This window comes from Agelaius phoeniceus, chromosome 5, assembly GCF_051311805.1.
Source record: "Agelaius phoeniceus isolate bAgePho1 chromosome 5, bAgePho1.hap1, whole genome shotgun sequence".
In the NCBI taxonomy this organism is placed as follows: domain Eukaryota; kingdom Metazoa; phylum Chordata; class Aves; order Passeriformes; family Icteridae; genus Agelaius; species Agelaius phoeniceus.
In genome coordinates this window covers 39,842,509-39,867,731 of record NC_135269.1, presented here as the reverse complement: position 1 = coordinate 39,867,731, position 25,223 = coordinate 39,842,509, and the positions used below count along the sequence as shown (strand labels likewise).

Sequence of the window (25,223 nt, the reverse complement as noted above, 5' to 3'; positions counted from 1 at the left end):
CATAATATGTATGTCAAACTTGGACGTATATCAGACTTGTCTGAAGGAATTGAAAGAGACACAGGTTGAAAGATCACTTATTTCAACTAACCACTGATCTAATGGTCCAGCTTTGTGTGATGCAATGACACAAAAGACAAGGATGGACAAGTGATTCTGCACATGGCAGAAAATCACATGAAGACAAGAACTCTGGCAGAGTGCTTCTCTGTTAGACTTCTGAGCCCGGCTGATGAGTAGTGGAAATTATGAGTCAATCTCCCTTATATTATTGAAACCAGATAGCAAAGAACAGATTTCAGAGGGCCTGAAAATATATGAGCCTCTGATGAAAAGGTGGATGTGCTCAGTGTCTCAAATCTGCTGTGAAAGACAGAGATACAGGGATGTTCTTCAGAGCAAAAGCTTGAGGCAACCTAACTGTGGAAACTTCTTACAGCTCTCTTGGAACTTTCCTTTTCAAGTTGCTCAATAGCAACTGTGATACATTTGCTTTTTATAACTAGATGAATTTTGATTAGTATTACCTTGCTGTTCAAAAACAAGTTAGGTGTTACAAAAAGTGAAGCAAATCTTACCTGGAATACTCTGTCTCCTCACAGACAGTGCTCCATCAGGTGCCTTTGCCTGGTTTGCAGATTTTGTGTAAGGACTCTCATCTAAACAGAAACAAGCAACACCTCCAGTTACTGTTAAATATAATGTTAAAACCAACATTTTTTAATCCAGGTACTGTATGAACTAGCAGAGTAGATCAGAAGAGATGCTGTGAGCCAGATGAGGATGGGTATTTCTAAATGCTGATTCAATGCTCAATGTCATGTTTAACCTTGATGACAAAGGCTCGGAATAGGAGAGGTGGAAAGGATGTGCTAAAACTCAGATTGGAGGTAACACATATTGATGACAGGTCTGATATACAAAGGCTTTTTCAGGTTTAACATACTGATAGAAATTGCCCTCTTCTCATGTTTAGAAACTTTGTGTGTCAAAGACTTGAATGACAGAGGCACTGTCCCTGCTCAGGAGTAAAAGGCTTCCAGAAGCTTTTGAATATTCTGGCTGGGAAGATGCGCTCCTTTTCCTTTAGGATCTGTCAGTGGGTGATGCCTTTTCCTTTGTAACAATTGATTGGAGAAAACATCAGAAAGCTGTTGCCAAACAGGCCAGGCACCTTTGTGCCTCAAGAACAGCCCTGTACCTGGCTGTGTCTAAATAGGAAGCCATGTGGAACACGTACTGATCAACTTCAGTGCATAAAAGACCACTAATGGTGGGATGAGCAGATGAGTCACCAATTAGAGACAGTATTAGGCAGAAAGTGAGTCACTTCTGCATCCCTCTTAAGAGAAGAACGATGGTAAGGAAAAAAATCAACTATATCGTAGCTTTGAAAAGGACAAGCTATAAGTGCAGGAAAGAAATATGAATAAAAGAAGAAATAGTATATGCATTTTATAATTTCAATCAAAAGAAAGGACTCAGAAGAAATAAGGCTTCTGCCTTGCCCTCCCTTTAACTGAGTGCTCAAAGACTTTGAAGCGTCACAAATCTTTCTGTTGCATATTTTCCGTCAGATTGCAAATGACTGATGCATTTATAGCATGTGCATGAATACATGCTTAAATACTGATCAATGAGTAGAGGAATCAAAGACCACATTATCTGTTATAGCATCCTCAGATCAAACAGAACCATATAAACTTTTTCTGGAGGACCATCTTTTCAGCTGACACTCTTGACAGTATAATCCTTCTTGGCTGATTGCACTCTTTACATCTGGTGAGGTCTCAAACTCCTTTAGAAATTTGCATCAAAGACAGCAGTCCATTTTTATACCGGTGAGATAAGGGTTTGGTCAGCATAATTTAATTTAAAATCAGATCTCAAAGAAGTGACAGAAAGAGCTTGGTTATCCTTTAGAACCAGAACTTCTGTAATGAAGTCTGCTACTGTTAGGCAGTTGCAACAGCAAAAAGCTTAAATTAGTTCAAAAGGGAAAAAAAGGAAAAAGCAAAATAATTATTTATAGCCATGAACCTTGATGAAAATACAGCAACTAGTGAAGAACATGTATTGGTAAAATAGCGTAACAGCAAATATAATTGTGTTTTCTACAGTAAAATGAACTGCAATTGTTTTAGGACTACAGTGTTACAAGTGGAAGACTAACAGGCTTGATTATGTTACATGCTAGTACAAACACCAAGAAAATAAAGCTGCCAGCTACAGGAAATAGAGAAGCATGGAAAAAATATTAACATGGATCTAGGTACATAATTTAAGAAAAAGATATGTAAAGCTTTATCCTTCCATTTGAGGTAAGTTGATAAGCTAATATTATTGCATATGTAGAATATACACCCCCTCATTAAAGGAAAAAAAATACAGTATGACTGAACTAAAGCTTCTGAAAGAAGCAGCATTTTTCTTTTTTTCTTTCACAGAAGAAGCACTACTGAGCTTGAACTCAAGGCTGAAGACAAAGAAACTGAACATGTGGCCTAGATGTCCCATCCATTACTACTTAGTTGCAGTTGCTGAACATGACAGTGGATAGTGTGAGACACACACATTTTTTTATTAAAAAGTGGGTGGGAAACATAATGCAATTTCTCTATAACTGATGGATAGTGATGACTTCTGGGCTCTATTTGACTGCACGCTCTACCTAGGAAAAACCTATCTATTTACAGAACAAAACAGTCCTCTCAAGTCAGACTTCTTACAAGCAAATTATTGTCATCAGACCGAGGGAGAGGAAAAAAGGAAAGAAGAATTTTCACAACTAGACTTTTTCCACTGAATCTTTGTCACAGAGCAAATGAGTAAATCTCAACTCTCATGCTGGAAGATTTTCCCAATATTACACTGGACTATGAGTACTTGTGGTTATTCTCAGTTTAGAACTCAGGACAAGTCTGCAAATCTTTCTGGTTAACAACACCAATGAGGGGAGGGGACTGCACATTCAAATACTTACTAGGGAGCCTGAGCAAAAATGTTTTCTACATAATAACTGGCAGATGTGAAAGTAACTAAGACTGCACAGGTGAGTAAGCTAGTATTTTAATTTAAGCCTATTATAACTGAAAGCTTATATGGGGTGGGTACTGCAGGCATGAAATTGCATTACATTTCTTAATCAGCTCAAAGATTTTTGTGCAAAACAAAGGGCCCAAAAAGTTTCTTCATAAACTTCTGAAACCCTATAAATGCAAAATATACCCTATTATTATTGGGAAAGAACAATGAGCCATTGGTGGAACGGCAAGCTGTTCTCAGAACTTGAAAGAATTTTCTTCCAATGCCCTTTTAACAGTAAAATCAGACTGAAACGTAACTAGAAATAGATACGAAGGACTCCAAGAAGCAAAGGACAACAAACACAACCAACTGTACAAAGAGTTCCTATTGAGTCTTTCTGAGATGCTTAACTGAGACAGGAAAGCAAAATAAAGATCAGACAAATGCAGAAATACATGTCACCCTAAAGAAGCTAGAAAGACAAGGAAGTCCTGAGAGCCCGGAAATGTCACACACCATTCATGGTGCCCCAAATGAAAAAATCTGTTTGTACGTACTAACACAGTTGCATGAGCAGCCACAAGAATTTATCATCAAATTAAAATTTCTTGATACGTTCATCCACTCTGTAGTTAGCAGGGAGGGTCTTAAAAATGCAAAAATGTCTTATGACAGCACTACCTAGGGGGATTTGTAGGAGAGTTTTGTATTACCAGCAATGATAGACTTGGAGATTAAAATCAATTCAGCAAGCCAACACACAGAAAAAGCAAAGGAGCAAAAGGATATGAAGCATTCCTCCCCCCTCATCCCCCATCAGGAGATAATAACTCAGTATTAGGATAAACTGTGATATATTTTAAGATGCCACACATACAAAGTAGAGGGAGAAACAGGCTAGATTCAGAGAGATAAATCTCACCTGTTTACACCTCTAACAGTAGCCTATCATCAGCAGGGAGCGAGCCACAGACCATAAGGAACTCACAGGCCAAAGTGCACTGCCCCAAAGCACAGAAATGCCTTCACCTGGACACACAGCTGCAAACCCTGCCACTCAGCATGGATTCTGTCTGCTTCTGATGGAATGCTCCACAGGTGGCCACATTTCCTACTAGCTTAGCTACACCCATCCACTTGTGCAGCTGCTTTTATACACCACTGGCTTTTTTTCCTCTCATAATTCCCTCTGGCTAAAAAAATCAGAGTAAACAATTTCAGCTAGTCAGTAGGTCATACAAAGGGGTTGGCTGTGCCAGCTGATCTCTTCACTCAGTGACTACTGGAAACCAACCTTCTTACACTGTTAGGAGGCAGGGGTCATTTCCACCAAATTTGTACTTTGCATGTTTTTTACAGTTGTAAATAGTGAAAGATGTACACTGTGCTAATTCACTCCTTCTTGGCAGAACGCAAATTATAATCTCAGAGGTGACACCTTGCAGATTATTTGGATTCTTAACCAGCAAAGCAAAATTACCTTGATGTCTTCTCCTTTTACTTGTCCTCATGAAAGAGTCCTGAACACCAGTAACAGGATCTTACACATCATCCTTTCAAAGCCCTGTATAACATTAAAGACTACAGAGCTAATAATCAAGTGGACAGGCAAGTACTCCTACTGCTTACAGCTATTACTGTAGGTTTGTTGCCTTTTGCTCGTGTGGTTTTGCACTTTCCTTCCTATTTTTAACGTGATGGCATCTCTATCCTGTAACTGAATGATTCATTCTTTGAGCTAGGGACCATGCTGTGACCCATTTATATCATTCTGCATTGCTTTTAATATACACGTGTGGGGCATCTGTCCAAGATTAATGGCTCTAAAGACACTAAGAAAGAACAGTAATGTAACCCCAGAAAGATTACACGAGGCAATATGTACAGATACATATCTGAAGTGCCTGGGACTGTGTCAGCAAAATGACCATAGGAAATCATTAGATATTTGCTGTATTTAGTTTAATATCCTTTGAAGGATACCAACTGGGGGCACATAAGAGGGAATAAAAGGAAGGCCTAAAGATACTTCCTCAAGAGTCAAGTCTAGACATTCAACGTTTCAGGCAGTTTATGGCCACTGAAGCATTCTCATGTCTCTCCTGGGGGCTGTGAAAGATATTGACACAAGATGTTGTTTACACATGTGGTAAAGGCTAAGGGCACTCCCTCCTTCAAGTCTTCAGAAGGGCTTAGAGGACGTTTCCTTCACTGCTGCCACACACGTCCATGCGATAACTGCTGAAAACAGTAAATGTGTCCAAATCCTGGGCAGCACCAGGTGGCCCAGAAAGCGACTAAGCACAGCCACATCCTGTTTCATACAAAGGGGAAGCTTCTTCCCACCCCACTGGGAACAGCTCCTGAACAACTCTGTGGCTGTCACGTTGCCCCTCCTATATGGAGAGGAAAGGTGAAGATGCTTCACTTGTTCTCAGCTCTGTGTCACCATTTGTACCTGCTTTTCTACCGTAAAACCTGCATTAGAGGGAGCAGGCGAATAATGTGGCACCAAATTTGTACATGAGGAATTTCAAACACAGGAATTTTCTAATATTTAGGAGCTTGAAAGCTGTACTAAATTTTTTCAACAGTAGACGCGAAAGCATTATGAGGGAAAACAGAGTTTCCATCTTTCAGTTATTCATTTTCCATTCTTTGATGGCTTTACTTATGTCTCACCACAGAAGCCATTATTTGGGCAAGGAAAAACTGAATTTAAATAATTTTAGAGCTTAACCATATAGGTCCCAAGTAGACTTCACAACCCAAACAAGTGAGATCTGAGGTGTCCTCAAATGTTCCCCACTGTGAAGAATGTCCAACCAGAGTCCCGAGACTCCTCAAAGAAGCACATTACATTTTCAGCGGGCTAGCCTCCAGCTGTCTCAGTGTACAGGAGTAAGACCAACTTTGTGTGTTGCTGTTTGCACCTCAGACAAGTAGAGAATCACATATCCGTACAGACATAGAGACTGGCAACACCACAAACTCAAGAGGATCAGTTGCAACTGAGAGAACATCCCCAAGATTAGTTCCTCAAAAATTAAAAGCACCAGAGTCCCAGTTGTTACTTCACACATTCCTAGATCTGCAATATTCAATTCACTGAAATTCGTGGTTCCTTAACTTTATAAAGAAGAGTATTTTTCACTAAAAACAATGAATTTTTATGAATCCTGCCAGTACAGCACAAAATAGGTTCTCATACTTCCTATATCTGAGGCTTCCCTTGAATTTTATCTTTAAATGGCATAAACATTATCTAAAAGCATATTTTCTTTGCACAACATCACACCAGTGACAGTAAATTCCAAGCTACAGCATTCTTCATTATCTCCAATGCTTGCAGCTAGAAGCTTTTACAGATAAAAATAAACCTGTATCCATTGATGCCTGTGGTTTATAGAAGCTCTGAAGTTGTGGAAGACTTAGAAAGAATCTTGGAAGAACTTTTAGGATCATTCCTGCAGCAACCGACTCTCTTCTAAACTCAGAACCTTTCTGTCAAAGATCTCCCCTTCTGTGAGAAAGCTGAAATGTTGTTTGGAGCAGGGACTTGAAGCCCAGTCACAGAGAGTACCCAAAGTCCCAGCTACACAATCATTTAGTCTTGCTACCTCACCATCTCAGATAATGTACTTTTCCTGGTAAGTAGCATGTTTTGGTAAGATTTCCTTTTAAATAATGCAGAAGTCTAGAGAAAAACTAACATCCTGGAACATTCATGGTTACTACAATCTCACTACAGCTGTGTCAGAGCATAGGGGACTATAAACTGTTGAAAAAGAGACAAAATTATCTTAGCCTTTATCACCAGACGTAGAATGTACATATTTTGAATGTATATGATTCAGGAAACAACAGAACATCAACAATTTGCTTTTCCCATATGCTAACCCTTTCAGATGTGTTATGGGAGCTCCAACCATGAAATGAAGCATTAATTTCTCCCACTGGTATAGAGGAATAATAACTTTTCAAGTTCATTTTAGAGCTGCGGCTTCAGTCACTTCCCATGACTCTTGATTTTTGAAATGGCAATGCTGCTCTTCAAAGTAGTGCTCAGATATATCTAAAAATGTTTAAGCATTGCATGTAAAGTAGCCATTAATGGCCTAGGCTCCAAGTAGGACAAATATGGATGTATTTAATCTTAATCCTTTCTTATCAAATTGTGTGCTCAGTGCTCTTGAGAGCAGTCTTTGTTAAGAAAACATAGGGTTTTCAAATGCTTCCATAAGTAACATTTGTTGGTGTGTGTGACATGAAAAAATTATGAGAAGAAAGAGCTAGAATAGCTCCTCTGGTAATTTTCTTTTCCACATTTAGCAGACATGTCTCTGGTTTTCTCAGAAACTTAATTTTAACAGTTATACTACCAATGAATAACTATGTTGTCTCTCTAAAGTGAAAATTTATTCAATTTTATTATACTTTATGTAAATTTAATTCTCTTTTTTCTGAATTATATGGTTACTTATTACAGTAGCAGCTCAGTTTTAATCTAGGAGCAAGAGAAGTAGGGTACTGTAATTATGCATAACTGTGAATCCATTTCATATTGATATTTACAATACCTCAGCAAGCTTGACTGTTTGAAAAATGATCTGAATATCCTCCAAGTTTGCTTGTGCAAAGTTAATTTCCTATGCCTGTGCTTAGGCACCTGAATGGAAATGCTTGGCTTTCTAAATGACTAAGTATGCTGATCTCCTCTCAAAGCTATTTTGCTCATGAAAATTCAGAACTTTCCAAGACCATTTAAAACATGCAGGATCTGCAGAAAGCTCAAAATGTGTCTCCAGAGATATTAGCATATGGTGAAATTCACTACAGTGGATTATCTAATAAAGAAGTAATCCTATTTAAATAATACCCCAACCACAAACTACTTCAAATCTGATAAATATGTCTTTTTGTTTGTACAGAATCAAGCATTAAGCACAAATGCCATAAACCAGAATCATCACTGAATTGTTACATAATTTTAAAATTCAACTTGAGTTTCACTTTATTGTCTTGAGCTGCTGTTTCTTGTTTATGGAAATAATACAGGCATCACATAAGTGATATGTGAGGATTACCCACAACAGCTAGAAACTGAAGAGGCTGGTGCATGAAAAAGCTTGAAGAAACTGGGGATGTAAACTATTTTCTTTTCTGCAACAGTCTTGGGATTTTCCTGTACATACAACTTCTGCAGAAAACCTTATCCTAGAGAATGGGGCTATAAACCTTTCCATGTAAAAGGAAATTCCTAAGTGACACAGATATCACTGACGAGAAGCATTTCCAGATATTCATGCTTCAATTTTATTCTGAACACTCTGATCCATAGGAAGTTTTTGTTGTCCTTCTTGCACCTGTGTAGCTCTGATGTGCTGCTGCATGCTGGCATTGTATGAAAATGCCATGCATTACCTTTTGGGGGAAAAATGTATTGAAAACTGTTTTCTTTACAAAGTTCTAATAATTAATAAATTCAATAACTTTAACACTGGTAAATGCTAAATCAGCATCCCTCAAGAATATTTGAGCATTAATTCCACCCTTCATGGAAAAACACTTTTATGAATAGCTATTAACTTTAAAAATGCATCAGTTAGCATTATCTTGTATTCTCTACCCTGGGTTCAGCTACCCATTCCCAGATGGGCTGGGAGGACAGTGGTAGCTGATAGGGAGAAAAGGGGCCGAGCCAAATCCCGTGGCTCCTGGATGATGCCTGAAGCTACACCACCACGCTCCTGACTGCTGTGGCTGCCCACCACTGTGCCTCCTTTGGGCAAAAGGCAACTGGCTTCCTGGCCAACAGCATTCCACTGTAAGGAATGTACTACACTGTACCACAATGTGGGCTATGGTCTGTTGTTACATTTGTGGTTAAAATGCAACAGCAGAAATATATACTGTTCATCTGAGTTCTGCATCTTTACAGCCATGTCTTCATGCATCAGCTGTGCCTGTGCTCTTGCAGCCCAGTCACAGTAGAGGTAGAGGTTTTCCCTCCCAAGTCTGACTGCTTGAAAGTTATGAAGTAGAAGAGAGGAAGAGACATATCATCTTCTATGAGTGCAGAGCACAACACAAAGCAGATCAGGACCATGTGCCCAGGTTGCTGACATTACAGCTGGCAGGGACTGGGGGAAGAGAGGATGTCAACTAGGAACTTCTCCAGTGCATTACAGGAAAAGCAGAAGCTAGTTGCATGTGTGCAGGGGGAAGCCAGTGATTCAGGTTGATAGCCTAATCAGTGAGACTGTAATTCGAGTTGCATAAAAAATACGTGAAACATGTTAAACTGTTCAGAAAACAGGTGTTTAGTTTGCTTCGGAATAAGCAAAGTCACAAGACTATCTTCAAAAAAAAAGAAGTCAGAAATGGTAATTTTTTTTGAGTTTAGTTAACTCATCTCAATTCTGGTGCTGTACTAATGCTATTTGCAGTAAATTATATAATATGTTTTTCAGCCTATTTGTGTCCGTAAGTGTCTCTGGTGATGACATCTTCATCACCTTCCTCTGGAAGCTGCTCCACAGGATGCATCAGGTCTCACAGCTGGAAAATAGTTGCCTCCATCAGTCTGCAATTTTCTTTACTTGCTTTAACTGTCATTCTATTATTCCTAATAACATTCTTCCACTCTTCAGAAGATCTTATTAAGACTATCTCTCATGTATTCTGTTCATTCCAGAAGCCACACAGATTACTTAGCCTACTGCTTTAGGCTCAGATCCTACCAGCTCTTCTTACTGGGCATGACTCAGCACAAACACTGGCTGATCTTGTCACCAAAGCACAGTGTACACACTGACTAGGATATTCATTTGGTGGAGTATCCCATTTAATTTTAAAGTAAGAATTTACACAAGTTTAACTCTAGTGTGGACAACGTTAAGAGTAAAGCATACTTTTCCATCTTTGTAACGTATACATCTGCAGCATTATAGTTATTTTTTAATCCCACTAACAAGCTTTATTTGACTGACAGAATAATTCTAACCTGCCACTAGGAGCTGCATAAACATTATACCAGTACCAGTGTACTTATACTGGCATGCCAGTGGGATTGTCCCTCTTATTTGTAGTCCAAATGATGCACATTAGTCCAAATTGGCACAGCTCAGGCTTAGTGAAAAACAGATCTTTCAGACTGCACTTCTTTCAAGAGTCAGGCCATAAACCTGGCACCTTCCTCATGGCCTTGTGAAATACTGTCCTACTTTCAGCCCCTACCCTGGAAGAGTTTACTCAATATATCCACAGAGACTGCACAATAATTTAGACTAACTTCACTTGTCAGCAAAACTTCATTGTTTTTGGAAGATGTGACAGGTTTGAACACAGTGCAGAGTAAAATTCCTTCTAAATAAAGTGCTGTGTGCTTTTAGAAGTGGGAACAAAGCGTAGCAACAAAAGAGATGTCAAGTTGACAAAACAATATATACATATTTGTCTTACTTAAGGCTCACATAGAGCCTAGGCCACCTTCTGTGCTCCATACAGCATCTACCCATGCATGTAGTTCTTACAGCAAGGCTTTTAACCTGTCAAACAATCTTTATTTGCTAGTGTCTCCTGGGTCCTATTTAATCTCAAAGCTTATTTAGGGCAAGCAGTTCACTGTCTGCAGTATTCCTCAAATTCTGTAAAATGGTAATTATTATATCTGCTTGCCCACATCTTTGCCTACATGCAACTTAGTCCATGTGTGGATCAGCTTTTTGCAATCCTCTGGAAAACACAGCAATAAAGAAATAGATAAAAATGAATATATGGCATACATGAAAAATTATACCCCCATAACCTTCAAGAATGCAGACAAATAATTTTTAATCTTTCTATGCACAAATCTCCCAAGCCTTTTAAGTAGGATCCCTTCTCTTTCAGGAATTCACAGCTGTATCTTCATAAAGCCTTTGGCTCTGAATCTCCTAGAAACAACAGCATTAACTTATTGCTGGCCACAACTGCAGGAAGAATAAATATGGATTTAGTTTTTTCATGCTGTGAAAATTCTATTTAAACTTTTTTCTCCCAACACTGCAGTAATGGTGATGCAATTATTGCATCTTTCTGTGTATTACCAGCACATGGCCAGCAATTTCAGATCTATCACGGTATGTGTATGTGTGCGTGCACATTTATTTTTAACAATGCATTTACTAAATTCACAAAATAATTTCAAAATAGACAACAGAAAGCAACCTCAAATAACAAGAAATATCACATATTAAAAATAAGTTAAATCAACCTGATGCTGCTAAAGGACTCCTTTTGCATCATGTTTAAGGCAAAAGCTGAGACCTTCCAGACTGGCCATATAATGAAGGTCAAATAAGCCCTTGTTTTGGCAGACCAACAACATGATGAATGCCAGAGTCCAGATCACTCTATCATGGCTAGCCTGTGCCTTGTCCAGGTTTTTATAATGAAAGACTGAGGGAAACCAAGCTGATTTTAGGACCCAGAGTAGAATATAACTATTAATAAGACATGGTGTGTAAGACTTCAGACCTGATGAAGTGCTAAATATATTAACATCTGCACACTGTTCAGGCTGCAGAATATATCTGTACTAAACATCTGAAAAGAAGAAAGCTAAGAAAAATAGGCCACATCATTATTTCATAGGGACACTATTTCCTTCATGATCTGAAATCTCTAAAAGGAGATCCTGGTGCAGAATACATTACCCATTAATGCAAACTGCCATTGAGAAGGAAGGGAGAAACATTCCTATGCATGCAAGGAGGAAAAAGCTTTCAATTACTTGCTGCAGCTTGGCAATCCAGGCAACAACAATATCTTATTAACCACGTCAGGAAGCAGACATATAACCAGCAGCACCACCCCTATCAAGCAGGATATACAACCACAGGCACAGCTGGAATTTTATTGACCAAATCAACAAGAAAACACAAAGGACAGTATATGAACCAATAACCAGGGCACAATGTCTTACAGATGATAGCACAGATGATCTTTCAGGTATTTCAAGAAATAACTGGTATTTTAAAAAAAGGCAACTAACTCAAGCTATGATTTCCATATTGCACAAAGCAAGTGGTTTGCTGCAAAGAGGTGAGTTGAACACACTCATTTAGACTGTGAGAACAGCAAAAGCAAGAGACTCACAAGAATTGTTGATTAATGCAGTGGCTTTTAACCTTTGTCTGTCAAGCCCTAAAAGATCACACACCACTGTGATATAACTCTTGAAAGCCCTTAAGAAAAATTATTCCTTTAGTCTACTGCAATCTAGTTCTTAAGGTGTACAACACGACTGAGTATCTAAACAAAGAAAAATAAAGCCTTAAAGGTAACAGGCACCATCATCTGCCCTGAGAGCCTGAAAAAAACAAGTTTCTCCCTTCCATAGCCACATTCTGACTTTCAGCGTTTACAGCTCAAAGATTTGCATTGGTTTTAGCTGGCTAGAAAAGTAAAGGCCTCTGAAAACATTTCCAAACAGGAGTTAGGACTGTGGAACAAGTACTGTTAACTCCTCTGATGGACAGTGCCAGCTCAATGTGCTTTCAGCTTCTCTGGTACATTCCTTGAGAGGAAAGCATGGGGAAGAGAGGCAGAGCCATGGAGGAGATTTCTGTCAGAGTGCATGAATATGTAAGGGAGTGGGAGCATCAGCAGGGCAGGCTGTAGAGGATGGGAGAGTACAGAAAGTACAGGCTGGTAACAAGAATCAGTGGTGAACATGCTGTATGAGCATCAAATAGAAGGAGAAGCCGCACCAAGAGTTTGCAATAAGGAAATAAATAGAATCTGTTTTGTCCAAAATTCTTGGGGGAGGGTGGAGGGGTAGGGGGCAAAGAAGGGTGGGGTTGGGAGGAGGAGGGGAAGATTGCTTGCTCTAAGTTAAATGTCTAGGCAGATGTACTTTAAAAATAACCTAGGTTCCCATCAATCGCTCTGAAAAACAAACACATTAAAACCCACCTGAAGTGGTCTACCAGCAAAACCCTGCCATTCTCTATGCATAGTACAGGAGTCAAATTATTCTTTGTGAGGCTTATAAAACATCTTGCTAACACATTCCCCTTCCCTCATACTCCACAAGAAATCCATTTCTATTCCTGTCTTCTTGCCTTAAGAGAATAAATAATAATAAACTCATTGTCTATGAGGTTTATGGTTGTTCAAAGCTGCCATTGTCACCTGCCATTTCCATGTAAAGTACAAACCCAAGCAGACTTGTCCTTGAGGGAGTTGTAGGGCAGCTGAGCTGGTGGAATTGACTCTAGGCTTTCTGAACCCATTCTGTCCCAGAGTTTATAATAAAAATGTTGTTTTCTCTCTGTCAAAAGACACTTCCACCAAACAGCTCTGTGAAAGCAGCTCCCATGCTTCATATTTCTGTGTAAGGTCAGACCATAGACAAGGGATGCTGAACAAAGCTGTATTTTTGCATGTTCCACAGCAGCATTCCTTCTGCCTGCTTCTTTGAGTCCCTTCTTCCCTTTGAAGGATCTATACATTTTAACAGTGTATACAGAATAGAAAGAATCAAAACTGAGATGAGGTCTGACAGAAAACAGAACAGAAAATAAATATATGCAATGCATAGGATGCTGTGTGTCAACTAAGGAAGAGGGAGAGAAGAGCAAAACCAAAGTGTGTTGGATTGCAGAGGAAAATGAAAGGAAGTAACAGTATGGGAGAGGATGAATGGGAGGAGACTAATCCCACATCTCAGTTCCTTCTTGATTGCCTTCCAAACTCCTCTAACAAGTTATATTTCCTTTGCTAACTACACAGTACAAGTGAAGCAGCCTGGTTTGAAATCAAACAGATGTTAAAAGTCCTTGACTTTGAGTTCCTACTCCTAATAGCAAAAGGCCAATGGAGAATCCACTAGACAAGCTGATTTGGCAAGAAACACCTGAGACACCAGTATCACAGCAGAAACTAATACTGTGCTGCTTCCCTTCCCAAAGTGCCTCCTCTGGTCTAGGCTAATGTTTCTCTCTGTGAGACACAAATGAACAAGGGAGATTGTGAGAGCTGTATTTATGTTCTGTCACCATCACCAGCTCAAGGAACCTGAGTGGGAACTGAAAACAACCTACGAAGTTCAGGAAACAAAGCCCTTAATACTTCTGCAACCATGCAGAATTTTTGGTTCAGGTAATTTCTTTAATATTCTGCTTAGCAGAGAAGCACACATAACAATGATAGTGCTACTCCTGTCATTATATGCATGAAATAAAAATATAGAAGTGTCAATGACAAAAACAAAACAAAGTGAACAGAACATAGGGTCTTGGCAGAGAAATTATTTATTTAACCACCACTGTTGTACATGTTTTTTTCTCTAGCATGGTTCTTTAAGGGACTGCGTTAGCCTCAGAATTGCTCCCATTGCTTCCAGTATGAAAGTCTATCGAGACTTGAATGTAAAAAGTTAATTAGAAGTTGAATAAAATTACAACAGAGATCAAAGAATGCCTATTCCCTGAGTTCATGCCAAGATCCATATATGTGTAATGTTTCTTACAAGTAATATAAGTTATTTCAAGATGTTCTTTTCAATAAAGAACATGATAAAGAATAAAATGTTCCTATTATCCTTTTCTAATGGATTTATTCAAATCAAATCAGAAGTTAAAACAAGAAAGTTAAACATAAAAGGATTACTTATTCGTGAATATTGCCAGGATTTCTTCAGGTTAGTCAGACTGGCTACTAGAGCAATAGTAAATGCAATAATTTTCCTTAAGACCCTGCTCTGAAAAAGTATGTCAGTTTAAGGGGTCATTTGCTCCTGTTAAAGCCAAATGAAAAGGCAGTGGGATTTTAAAGTTAGCAGACCGCTTTCTGAACACAGGCTGGATGCTGTTTTGATTTGGGATGCTCTCCTGATCTGGTTTTGCAGCTATTCAGCTACTTGCATGGCTTCTTGCTCTCTAAGTGCATTGAGAAAGTCAAGACATGTACATTTACATAAAATGCACAATAATACATTTTTCTGTGTGGTGTTACTGTATTATGCTTCATAATGTAAGGAAAGGTAAGCAAAAATCCATTACAAATCCATACACCATAATTTCTACAAGCATTTCTTAAATATGGCACTTAGTATCACATTCCTAATTGCAGCTATAAAAATACAGGCCCCTTCTGTAGCAGCTTCCTGCTGAATACCCTGGCAAACTGCAGTGAGCATGGCTCTCTGCAAGTCTGATACACAATTTCTATGTAAGAATAAAAAACTGGATATTGGAAGTCACACATTCATCATTTTAGTCTCTTTAAAAAAATATTGTAACATTTATTCTCATAAAGCTCATAAAAATAAATATTTCCAACACAGTGATTTACAATACAAAACAATAGCAATTTCAGAATAACAGCACTTTGATATAAAAAGTCTATAAAAGATTGTCCAGCATTTTTTTTATAAACACACTATCTATTCTAAAATTCCCAGATGTGTGGGCTACCATCCCTTTCTACATAGATTTTTTGTTGTTCATACACACTTGAAAATAGACAGAAATTTATTAAAGTGCATTAAAGTGCTGAAAGAGAAAAGGCTGCAGTCCATTCATGCATACAGACATTAATCTACAAACACCACCACTACAGTGCCTTTCCATTTAAAAAAACCCAACCTTTATTACCTTAATTTTGCTTCAATTCACTAATTAGTATTAAAAGACTTCATGACCATTCATGCATTATTTGCAACTAAACCCCAGTCATGCACAAATTTTAGTCTTTTCCACTGTACAACGGAAACAATGATTTTTATGTGATCAGGTAAGTGATAAAGGAGTAGTATGGATTTGTAAAGGTATGGCTGCTGATTTGACAGACCCAGTTCCCTTATGAAAATTTGCCTAAATGAACAGAAAAAAGCCACTCTGGATTATGATTATAATTACAGCTCTCCTGAACAATCTTTGTGAATCATCATTTCTTCATGTTGACATTTTAGCTTGCCAAAAAGTAACTCTAGCCCTGGTAATTTGCTAGCTCCCCATACAACTTAGAATATTGCCAGTGCATCGTAATTTTTTCTTCCTCTGCCAATTCAAGCCAGTACACTGAAAATCCTCATGACAACCCAGAGAGGACAGTAATTTACACCTAACAGTGACACTGGCAAAGACCAAGGATGGAGAAGAAAATGTTAATTTACTTGATGGGTTCAGCAGGCAGAAATTAGGCAGATGTCACACTTTATGCATATATGTGCTCCTATTTTTATCAGCCTTTTACCGAATAATTTAGGCCAATCATCCAAACCCATGAAGCACCATGGAGTAAGGCACAGCAGTCAACTCATCCGCAAGATAGGATGATTAGCACTTAGAATGCAACTCTGTGAACCTCTATCATTATTTTAATGACACTTTATGTGCTAATTTTAAATACAACAGCTGCTTCTCCCAAGTTCTTGCTACCAGATTCTGCTAAAGATCACCTTTAACATTACAAGATAAATTCAGTGAGATCATACACAAACAGAAAACCGTCAATACCACCTCAGTGAATAGTAAGATTTGTGGGTTTTGAGATTTGCCTTCAAGACATTTTATACAAACTGGCTAAAATCAGAAAATAGTGGTATCAATAGTAGTAGAAAAGCCAAATAAGCATGAAGCCAAGTAATTTAAATTATTCAAAAGTCTATAGAGCTATTCTCACATTTAAATTCCACATTTTCTCCCTAGAAAAGGACTATACAGTTGATTCAATTCATGAGACATTACACTTAAAAATGAAGCAAAAAGACCCTAGATAAAATACATCTTCAGTTTACTTGATGTCAGAAATGCCCCCCAAATAAAGTATCATCTGACCTGTCACTAGAATTTTACGAAATCACAATTATTCTCTTATTTCTTCAAGAACATTGTGCAAGGAAAACAAATTTGTTTTTCGAAAATATAATTTACGTTTGATATTATCTGCTATTTATCAAGTAATTTGAGTTTATCAAGAACTTACAAGAGAAAGCTATTCTGGAGAAACTAAATCTTAAGGAGAGATCTTCATGAAGCGCACTTTATGATCATTTCCAGCTCTTGCAAGAAAACATTCTGTTAATCTAGGTTCAATTCACCATGGCCTGATGGCCAGCACTGGCCTGGCTCCACTTGTCATGGAGCATTTCCCTGCTGTCACACACAGCTGCTGGAAGCAGCCAGCAAGAAGGAGAAATGATCCTGCAGGCAATTAAATGTGTCCTCCCAGACCAGTTTCAAACAGGAGAGAGGTTTTGAACTGAGCCCATGCAGAACAAAGCACAGCCACGTAGTGACCCATGTTTCATCTGGACTGCTAAGTTTGATGCTAAATGGAGACTATGGGGTTTTTTCCATGTGTGCAGCCACATAAACCCATGCAAGAGATCAGGTTCACGTTTGCTGGGACTAGAATTGTAACTGCCACCCAGCAGCACTGTTTTTCCACCATAGCAGGTGACAATATCCTCCCCAGACCCGCTGCAGGCACACTTTCTATTACAGCCATCTGAAACATTCACTAAACTGGCAGATATTTTCAAGGTTGCAGCAGCAAGCTGACAAGCTGAAGGCAGATGATCTCTGCTGCTGAAATACTTAAAGGAGGCAAAAAATGGCATGCTAATGTTACCAGGTATAACTATAGCTCTGACTTCCCCCTGGTATGCTCAAATATGCTCCTCATTAGCCTGCCTTCCCCTCTGGTGTCTAACTACCTTTGTGTCTCTCCCTAGGAATGAGAGCATGAAGGAGGGAGGGAGACTGCTCTGCTCTCTCAGTCAGTTTGGAACACTGTTCCCCAGCTAACCATGCTGACCACTATTCACTCTAGTCCAGCAAGGCCATAAAACCAAATTTTAGTAACTGCTGTAAAGTAAGGTTCAACAGGATATTGCCACCTCTGGTCCTGCAGAGTGTCGTTTATGCTTTTGAAAAATTTGTACACTGATCTAGCCTAGAACTAAGGCTACTTTATTTTCAAGTATGAACAATAGATGTCCAAAAGGTGTGCAGATGTGGCACTTGGGGACATGGTTTAGTGGTAAAAAAGGTGGTGCTGGGCTAAGGGCCAAACTCAATAATCTTAACAGTCTTTTCCAGTCTTAATGACTGTATGATTCTAATGAGGATTGTATTTGTAGATCTGTATTATTACATCTATAAGTGGGCTATCCACCATAATTTTGTCCACTATAACCTTCCCAGCAAGTGAGTCTGGCCTGAACACAGACCCAGTGAACTGAGGCGTGCATCAATGTGGAAGCTGGCTACAAATTTAGAAACTTGATCAACAGAGCTCACTTTTGACAGCAGAACAACATACCATGAACCTCTCAGCTCTCTGCTGATGTGACCTAGCTAGGAAAGGCCACGAGGATCATACTGAGCACTATACTTGGTGCTGCTCATTGGATCTACAACTGGGGAAGGACCTGAGTCAAAGTCCTCTGAATGTGGGACCAAGAGTTTGGGAAGCAAAGCAGAAGAAACATGATTGCACTGTCTTCAGACAAGAAGACTTAATTCCTCAGATCTTTCTATCCTTGATTTGAGCTAAAATGCAAAAGTGAAGGTACCAGAAGATGATTTGTGGCAGTAAAATCAATTTCCTATTTCCCCTATTTCCTTTTTACAAAACTCTTAAGTTTAAAGTTTTTGCTTGCTTTGACACCAGGGTCTAAACAAATATTTCCATGCTAAAATGAAAAAGAGGTCTGAGGTTTATTTGGAACAATAACAATAAAAAACACCAAATGAAACAAACCAAGAAAGCCTGAAGCTACTCACTGACAGTCTCTTCCCTCTTTTTTGTGCTTCCTATCATTGGTTTTCTTGCACAGCCATCTATACAACTTAAACCCTATCCCCCCACCCCAAAACACTATCACTACAGATTTAATATTTTACAATTGTAATACACCAGGCAAGGAGTAGTATAAAAGGAGAATTTTTTTTTTTAATGAAAACAAACAAATTAACTCCAATTGCATTCTCTGATGCAAAAAGTGACTGAACAAGAGGAAATGGTCCCAAGTTGTGCCGGGGAAGGTTCAGATTAGACATCAGGAAAAATTTCTTCATGGAAAGGGCTGTCAAGCCTTGGAACAGGCTTCCTGAATGATGATTGAGTCACCATCACTGGAGGTACTTAAAAGACATTTCGATAAGGCACTTAGGGACATGATTTAGTGGTGGACTTGGCGGTGCTGAGTTAACATTTGGATTCGAGGATCTTAGGGGTCCTTTCCAACCTAAATGGCTCTGTGATTCTGAACTCACTGTTCCTGAATGCATGGAAGTTGCCAGACCCCAAGTTAACTCAGATCCAGAGAAAAGGGCATGCTTTTGGAAAGATACAGCTTGTTGTGCACTCCTGCCCTTGGACAGCTCCATAGGCTGCAGTGCACACTCTGAGCCCTCGCTCCCGCGGACCACACCGACCCCGCTGCTGTCACCACCCTGAGCACTACACGGGCAGCAGCAGCACAGGCTGCAACCCATGTTTCTCTCCTCCTCCCTTGCCCTGTTTACTTTTGCAGCTGTGTATCTAGTCGGGTTACCCTCAGCTCTGCCAGCCAAGGGCTGTGTCTCCCAGAGCTCTCTCCAGACCATCCTCCCCATGTCGCCCCCTGTTCAGCCACATTGCCCTTGCCTGCAGCAGGAAAGCACACAGAGTGCTCACTGGCACCTCTCCCACCACGGCATGCAAGAGCTCCTGAAATGGGAAATTACAAAGGAAACACATTGTTTGCTTGAGAGGAAAGCACGGCAGAGAGAGGACTTTTTTGTTTGGTGGTGCGCCTCTTTAAGAGAGAAGACAAACCCTCAAAGGCAACAGCACAGCTGCACAATTTGTAATGATCAGGGAATTTCAGTGAAATTCCCTGCAGCTGGGAAATACTACCCACTCACAAGCAATGTGGCCCTCCATACAAGAGCTTATCACTGCTGTGCAAAACACTGCAGAAATGAAGCAAAGGTGGTTTGTGCAAACCAAAGCTCGTGAATTGACAGCTAAGCTCAGCCTGCCCATTCTGGGTACAGCCTGTACAAAATGCATGGGTCAGGCATTCTGAGCAAAGATTTGTGCCTAGGATGAAATGACTGAAGCTGTTGAGGTCCACAGGGCAATGGGCAATGACAGACAGCCTGTGCCTGGCTGCCTTTCCCCACCACTACTCCCAGAGGAAGCCACAGGCATGCCTGGAGAGGTCTGGGCTGTGGTAACTCTGTTGTGATGAGATATGTCATTTCTCATCGATGCCCGGTGGTTTTTCATCCCCTGCTTAGACAAATGTCTGGCATGTGGATAAAAGCCAGCTGGTGTGGGTCCAACTCGGATAAACTGGAACTGTTGGCCAGCACAGGGATGCACTGGGATAAATATCCGGATGCAACATCTGTTCCCTATTGCACATCCTCCCAAATCGCCATTGATCGTCAAACATGAGGCTTCCCTTTGTTCAAAGATTAACCCAGCAAACAGATGTGTCAGCAACCCTCAAAGACAGAAGGGTTGGTCTGTATGGAACATGGCCATCTTCTTAAGGAACAAGGCTGACAACCTAGGTGCCCTCCAGTGCAGCAGAATCAGAGTAAACCTTGTAAGAAATAGGTCAATCAGGCTGATAAACTAATACCAAAAGAGAATGGCTGGTGAGGACAGCTAGAGAGAACAAATGAATATTCATCCAGCATTAAAAAAAAAAAAATTAAGAAATCAAGGTTTGGGAAACTAATTTATTTGAAATTACTAAAGATGGGAAGTAGGAAGAGAAGATAATTGTGTCTGCATCAGGACTAGAAACCTGTGTGCTAGACAGGAGATGTCAGAACAATTAATGTATAGTGAAAAAATTTAAGCTGAAAATAATAAAAGTACTGGAGTGAAAAGAAAAGCAAAATTAGATAATTAAAATGCATAATAAAGACTTGTTGAAAAAGGAGTATGACTGAAAACAGGTTAGGGTTCTTACCATGTAGAAATGCTGTTCCTAGTTTACAAGTCACTAATATTTCATTGATATGAGAGAAAGTGTAAGTAGATGGTGATGCACAGAAACCACAAACTATCATCTATAGAAAACTACAATAAAAGTTTTGAGGCTTCAAGAAAAAAACCTGTGTTTGGCAAAAATAAAACCCTACAAAATCTCTGTGCAGTATTTTTAGGAAGAAGAATCACAACTGTCAAAAAACAATGAATTACATAACTTATCATGACAATAACAGTGTATTTCTAATTCAACAATAATTTAGAATGATTTTCAATGATAGCAAGGTAGGCAGTCCACTATCAGCAGGTCTGGATGGCTTTGATTCAACAGCTAAGCCAAAAAGCTTTCGGATCATTAATATTGATTTTTAGTAACACTTTTGCAATACTGTTCATTTTTCATTGCTAAACATTTTTAAAAATTAAGATCAATGTTTATCTAAAGGCTGCTCAAATTTAAATAGGATAAATTCCTTAATTTATGGAAATCAAAGACTTGTATTACACAAGTCATTCTACAGAATCAATGCAGACATTTTTCAAGTATTTGACTGGCATTTTGAAGATAACCAGAGCAAACAGTGATAAACAGGAAGATTAAGAGGCATCAGGCAGTTTGTTCCAGAGATACAGACTGTGTATTTAACGTAATTAAAAGGTACACAGAGGTAACCATTACTGCTGAACCACACTGCTGTCAAAGCCACCAACACACGATGGTGCTGTACAGGAATTCTCCAAGGCTCCAGAACAGATGCTGAAGAGCTGAGAAAGTCACCTGAAGGTGATGCACCGACCAACAGGTCAGCTGCACCATGGAGTACCAGAAAGGGCCACAGCCCTGGTCCTGAGCCCGGCCAAAGGAGCAGGAGAGGCTCTGGTGTCTCTTCCCTAACCCCAGACCAGCACCAAAGGGACACCACCAGCAGCACTCATACTCTCAGGCTGGGCAGAGAGGAGCCAGCCTCCTACACGGTACCAGACAAGCCGCATGTAAATCACGAGATTTGGCTAAAACAGTGTTGGGGAGTTATCATGAGTTTACCAGATGCCTGCCTAGGAAAAGGAATAGGCACCTCAGTTTGGAAAAGAATGGACTGCACAGTAATCCAGAAACACCCAAATTAGACTGGATATTAGGAAAAATTTCTTCAGGAAAAGAGTTGTAAAGCATTGGCACGGGCTGCTCAGAGAAGCAGTTGAGCCACCCTCCCCAGATGTATTTAAAAGATGTGGAGATGTGGCACTCAGGCTCATGTTTTAGTGGTAGACTTGGCAGTGCTGTTTTAATGGCTGGACTCAGTAAGTATATACTAAGTGGGAATGGGTCCATAAGAAGCCACTGCTGGGAACAGGCAGTCTTCCTGGGGAGGAAGGACAAACCATGACTGTAGTCATTGGCAAACTGATGCAAATGCTTTCTTGTACACCAGGAAATGCAGAGTTATCCCTTCTCTTAGCCTGCCCTAAGCATAGAGGGGGCAGGATGTCTCCTCCTGCAGCCTTCAGAAACGTGCAAGGCAAGGTGGCATCTCCATCTTCTCCTGTGCTTGGAAATGACTAACGGTTTATGTGAACAGGGCTGCACAACCCACTGTGTGTGCAGAAGTATGTTTATCTTCTGCTAAAATTGAACAACTGATGGTACCACTGTTCCTGGAGATTCCACTGCACAATTCTGTCTTTTATTTCCCCTAAATCTCTCAGCCATTTTAACTTACACCAAAGTTGTCTGAAGTTGCCCAACTCTAGGCACACAGAACAAAGATACATGAAGAATAAGTGGACAAAAAAATCCTGTGCATTAAAGCCTGATGCACAACTATTTCCATTCCAGGAAATTTATTTCTGCAGATGGTAGGAGTTTCCGAGTCCTCTTAGTAACAGCATGAAGTATTTACTACACTTTACTTCCCTTAACTGCAAAAAATAAACAATCCATGTCAGCTTCCAAGGATGCACTATATTCTTGTCATGATATAAAGTTAATAATGAAGACCAGAAGCTTTAAACATGGGTTTTGCATCCTGGAACATGAGATGGAATATGAAAAGCACAAATGGGTAAGAAAATGAATAATATTGCCCACCAAGGTGACTCACCAGCATTCCCCAAACACAGCTAGCACACAGTCACTTGGCACACATACCCAATTGATATGCATTGATACAGCATTTTGTTTCCTAAATTAAAGGTTTTCCTGTGTTCTCAGTTGTCACCATCATATTTTCTGAAAAATCCCTTTGTCAGGATTTCTTCTCCTGGGAACCTGAGAAGCCTCAAAGAAAAAATTAAAACAATAATTATTTGATCTGCTTCTCCTGTATTTTGCTGCTTTGGAATGTGGTTTGGACATTGTTTACCAACTGGTCATTGTTTGATTGGTGTCATAGGAATTGTTTTAATTTAATGACCAATCACAGTCCAGCTGTGTCAAGGCTCTGGAGAGTCACAAGTTTTTCATTAATATCTTGTCAAGCCTTCTGTAAGTATCCATTCTCTGTTCTTTAGTATAGTTTTAGTATGGCTTTCTTTAATGTAATATAGTATCATAAAATAATAAATTAGCCTTCTAAGAACGTGGAGTCAGATTCTCAATTCCTCCTTCATCCTGGGGACTCAGCAAATACCACGCTCAGTTGATGAATACTCAACCTGACAATCACATGCAGGCACAAAAGATTATGTGAGAGAACAGGAAAACAGAATAGGAAGCAAAATGTATCTGAAATGTACCAAATAGTACCATCATTTGCCTGTTCCCCAGGGAGATCTGAACTGTTTTCTGTGCAAAGGCTGTTAAACAGTTAATTATTTATTGGGGAGTTACTGTAGCATCATTAGAAACATTCCACACAAGCTGACTAGGTACATCACAATGTCTACTTACCAGAAGAGAAATTGCATCCACATAATCAAATACTGGAATAAAACCCAGTAGTTTCAGCAGGAAGAGCAAAGGGTTAAGCAAGGCAAACCATCCCCGCCTTAGGCATAGAAGCTCTAAGGACTCCCTTGCAAGCCAGACAAGCTCCAGTGAAGCCAGAGAAGGAAGCACCTGCTTCAGCACCTCTGCATCAAAAACCCACTCAGCAACACAATGAACTCACACTCACCACTGCACAGACCTGTGTAAAGAAAGGATCCCTCTTCTTTCACAGACTGTCTGATCAGAAGGGATACAGCAGAAACTGATATTCAATATGATAGTTTTAACATTCAAAATTACTACACAACTGAATGAATACAGACAGATCTGCAGCACATCACAGCAATTGCTCTGGTTTCATTCTTGATGGATATGGTTAGTTCCCACCTTCCACAGGGCTCTAGAGACCAAGACATCTCTCTGAACTCCCACTACAGCACCATCCTGGCTCAGCTGCTAGTCATGCATCAGAAAAGGGATTGAATACGCCACTTCAGAAGGCTGAGTCTATACCTTCTCAAAATACAAGACTGCAGTGGGAACTACCAGTTCTTGGCTTGCAACTCCCTCCAGGAAACTGGAGGAAGCAATGTATCTGCTCTCAACCATGATTATAATAGAACATGTTTGCAAAGCTGCTAACATACACCAGCTGTTTGGTAAAGTGTGATATTCTAATAACATACTCTGAGGCAATTGTATGGTTTATGTGGAGATATTGTATTTACTCTGAAACATAAATTACATCCATTTTACCAGAAACTTTCAAGGGATTTTTCATACAAACTCTAGATTAGAACTGAACTGATGACAGTTTTAAACATGAAATGTAAACAAAAAAGGGGGGAAGAGTTTGAATTTACAGAAACAGATAATGATGAAAAATAATACAGTAAAATAAATACAATAATAAATGACTTTTTGGGTCAATCTGAAGCATTATTTGTGATCCAAAATACAATGCTTCCTTTAAAGTTATTTAATCCTTAAAAACATGTTTTCTTTAAGGATAAAAAAATACAGTAAAAAGTTCCAAAATATTTTGAAAGGAAAGAGGACAGATCTAATTTTGAAAATGCTGAAATAAGACACTGCAGCATCTGGGGAAATCATCTTTCTTTTTCAGTCAAAATTACTGGCAGTAATCATCCTTGAAAATGCACATATTTCTGATCTCTATCTACCTCTTGCTTCTCAGCAAATTCATGACTTGTCAAGAAAGACTTTTCCAAGCTTTATTCATAAAGACGGAGGTAATTATCACTTTCTCAGCCTA

General features: G+C 39.4%; 1 protein-coding gene across 18 annotated transcripts in view; it reads right to left on the bottom strand.

Annotated features, from left to right (window-relative positions):
• GRIP1 (glutamate receptor interacting protein 1) overlaps window positions 1–25,223 on the bottom strand; it is a 307,874-nt gene that overhangs the window by 101,960 nt on the left and 180,691 nt on the right. For 15 of the 18 annotated variants that reach the window (XR_013182413.1, XR_013182414.1, XM_077178851.1 and 12 more), the window contains one exon: window positions 579–659. The exons of the other annotated variants lie outside the window; for them this stretch is intronic. Coding sequence is in view for 13 of the 15 variants with exons in the window: in XM_077178851.1 (XP_077034966.1) it covers window positions 579–659 (81 nt within the window). In the remaining 2 variants the exon portion in view is untranslated. The remainder of the gene's footprint in view (window positions 1–578; window positions 660–25,223) is intronic. 18 annotated transcript variants of the gene reach the window in all.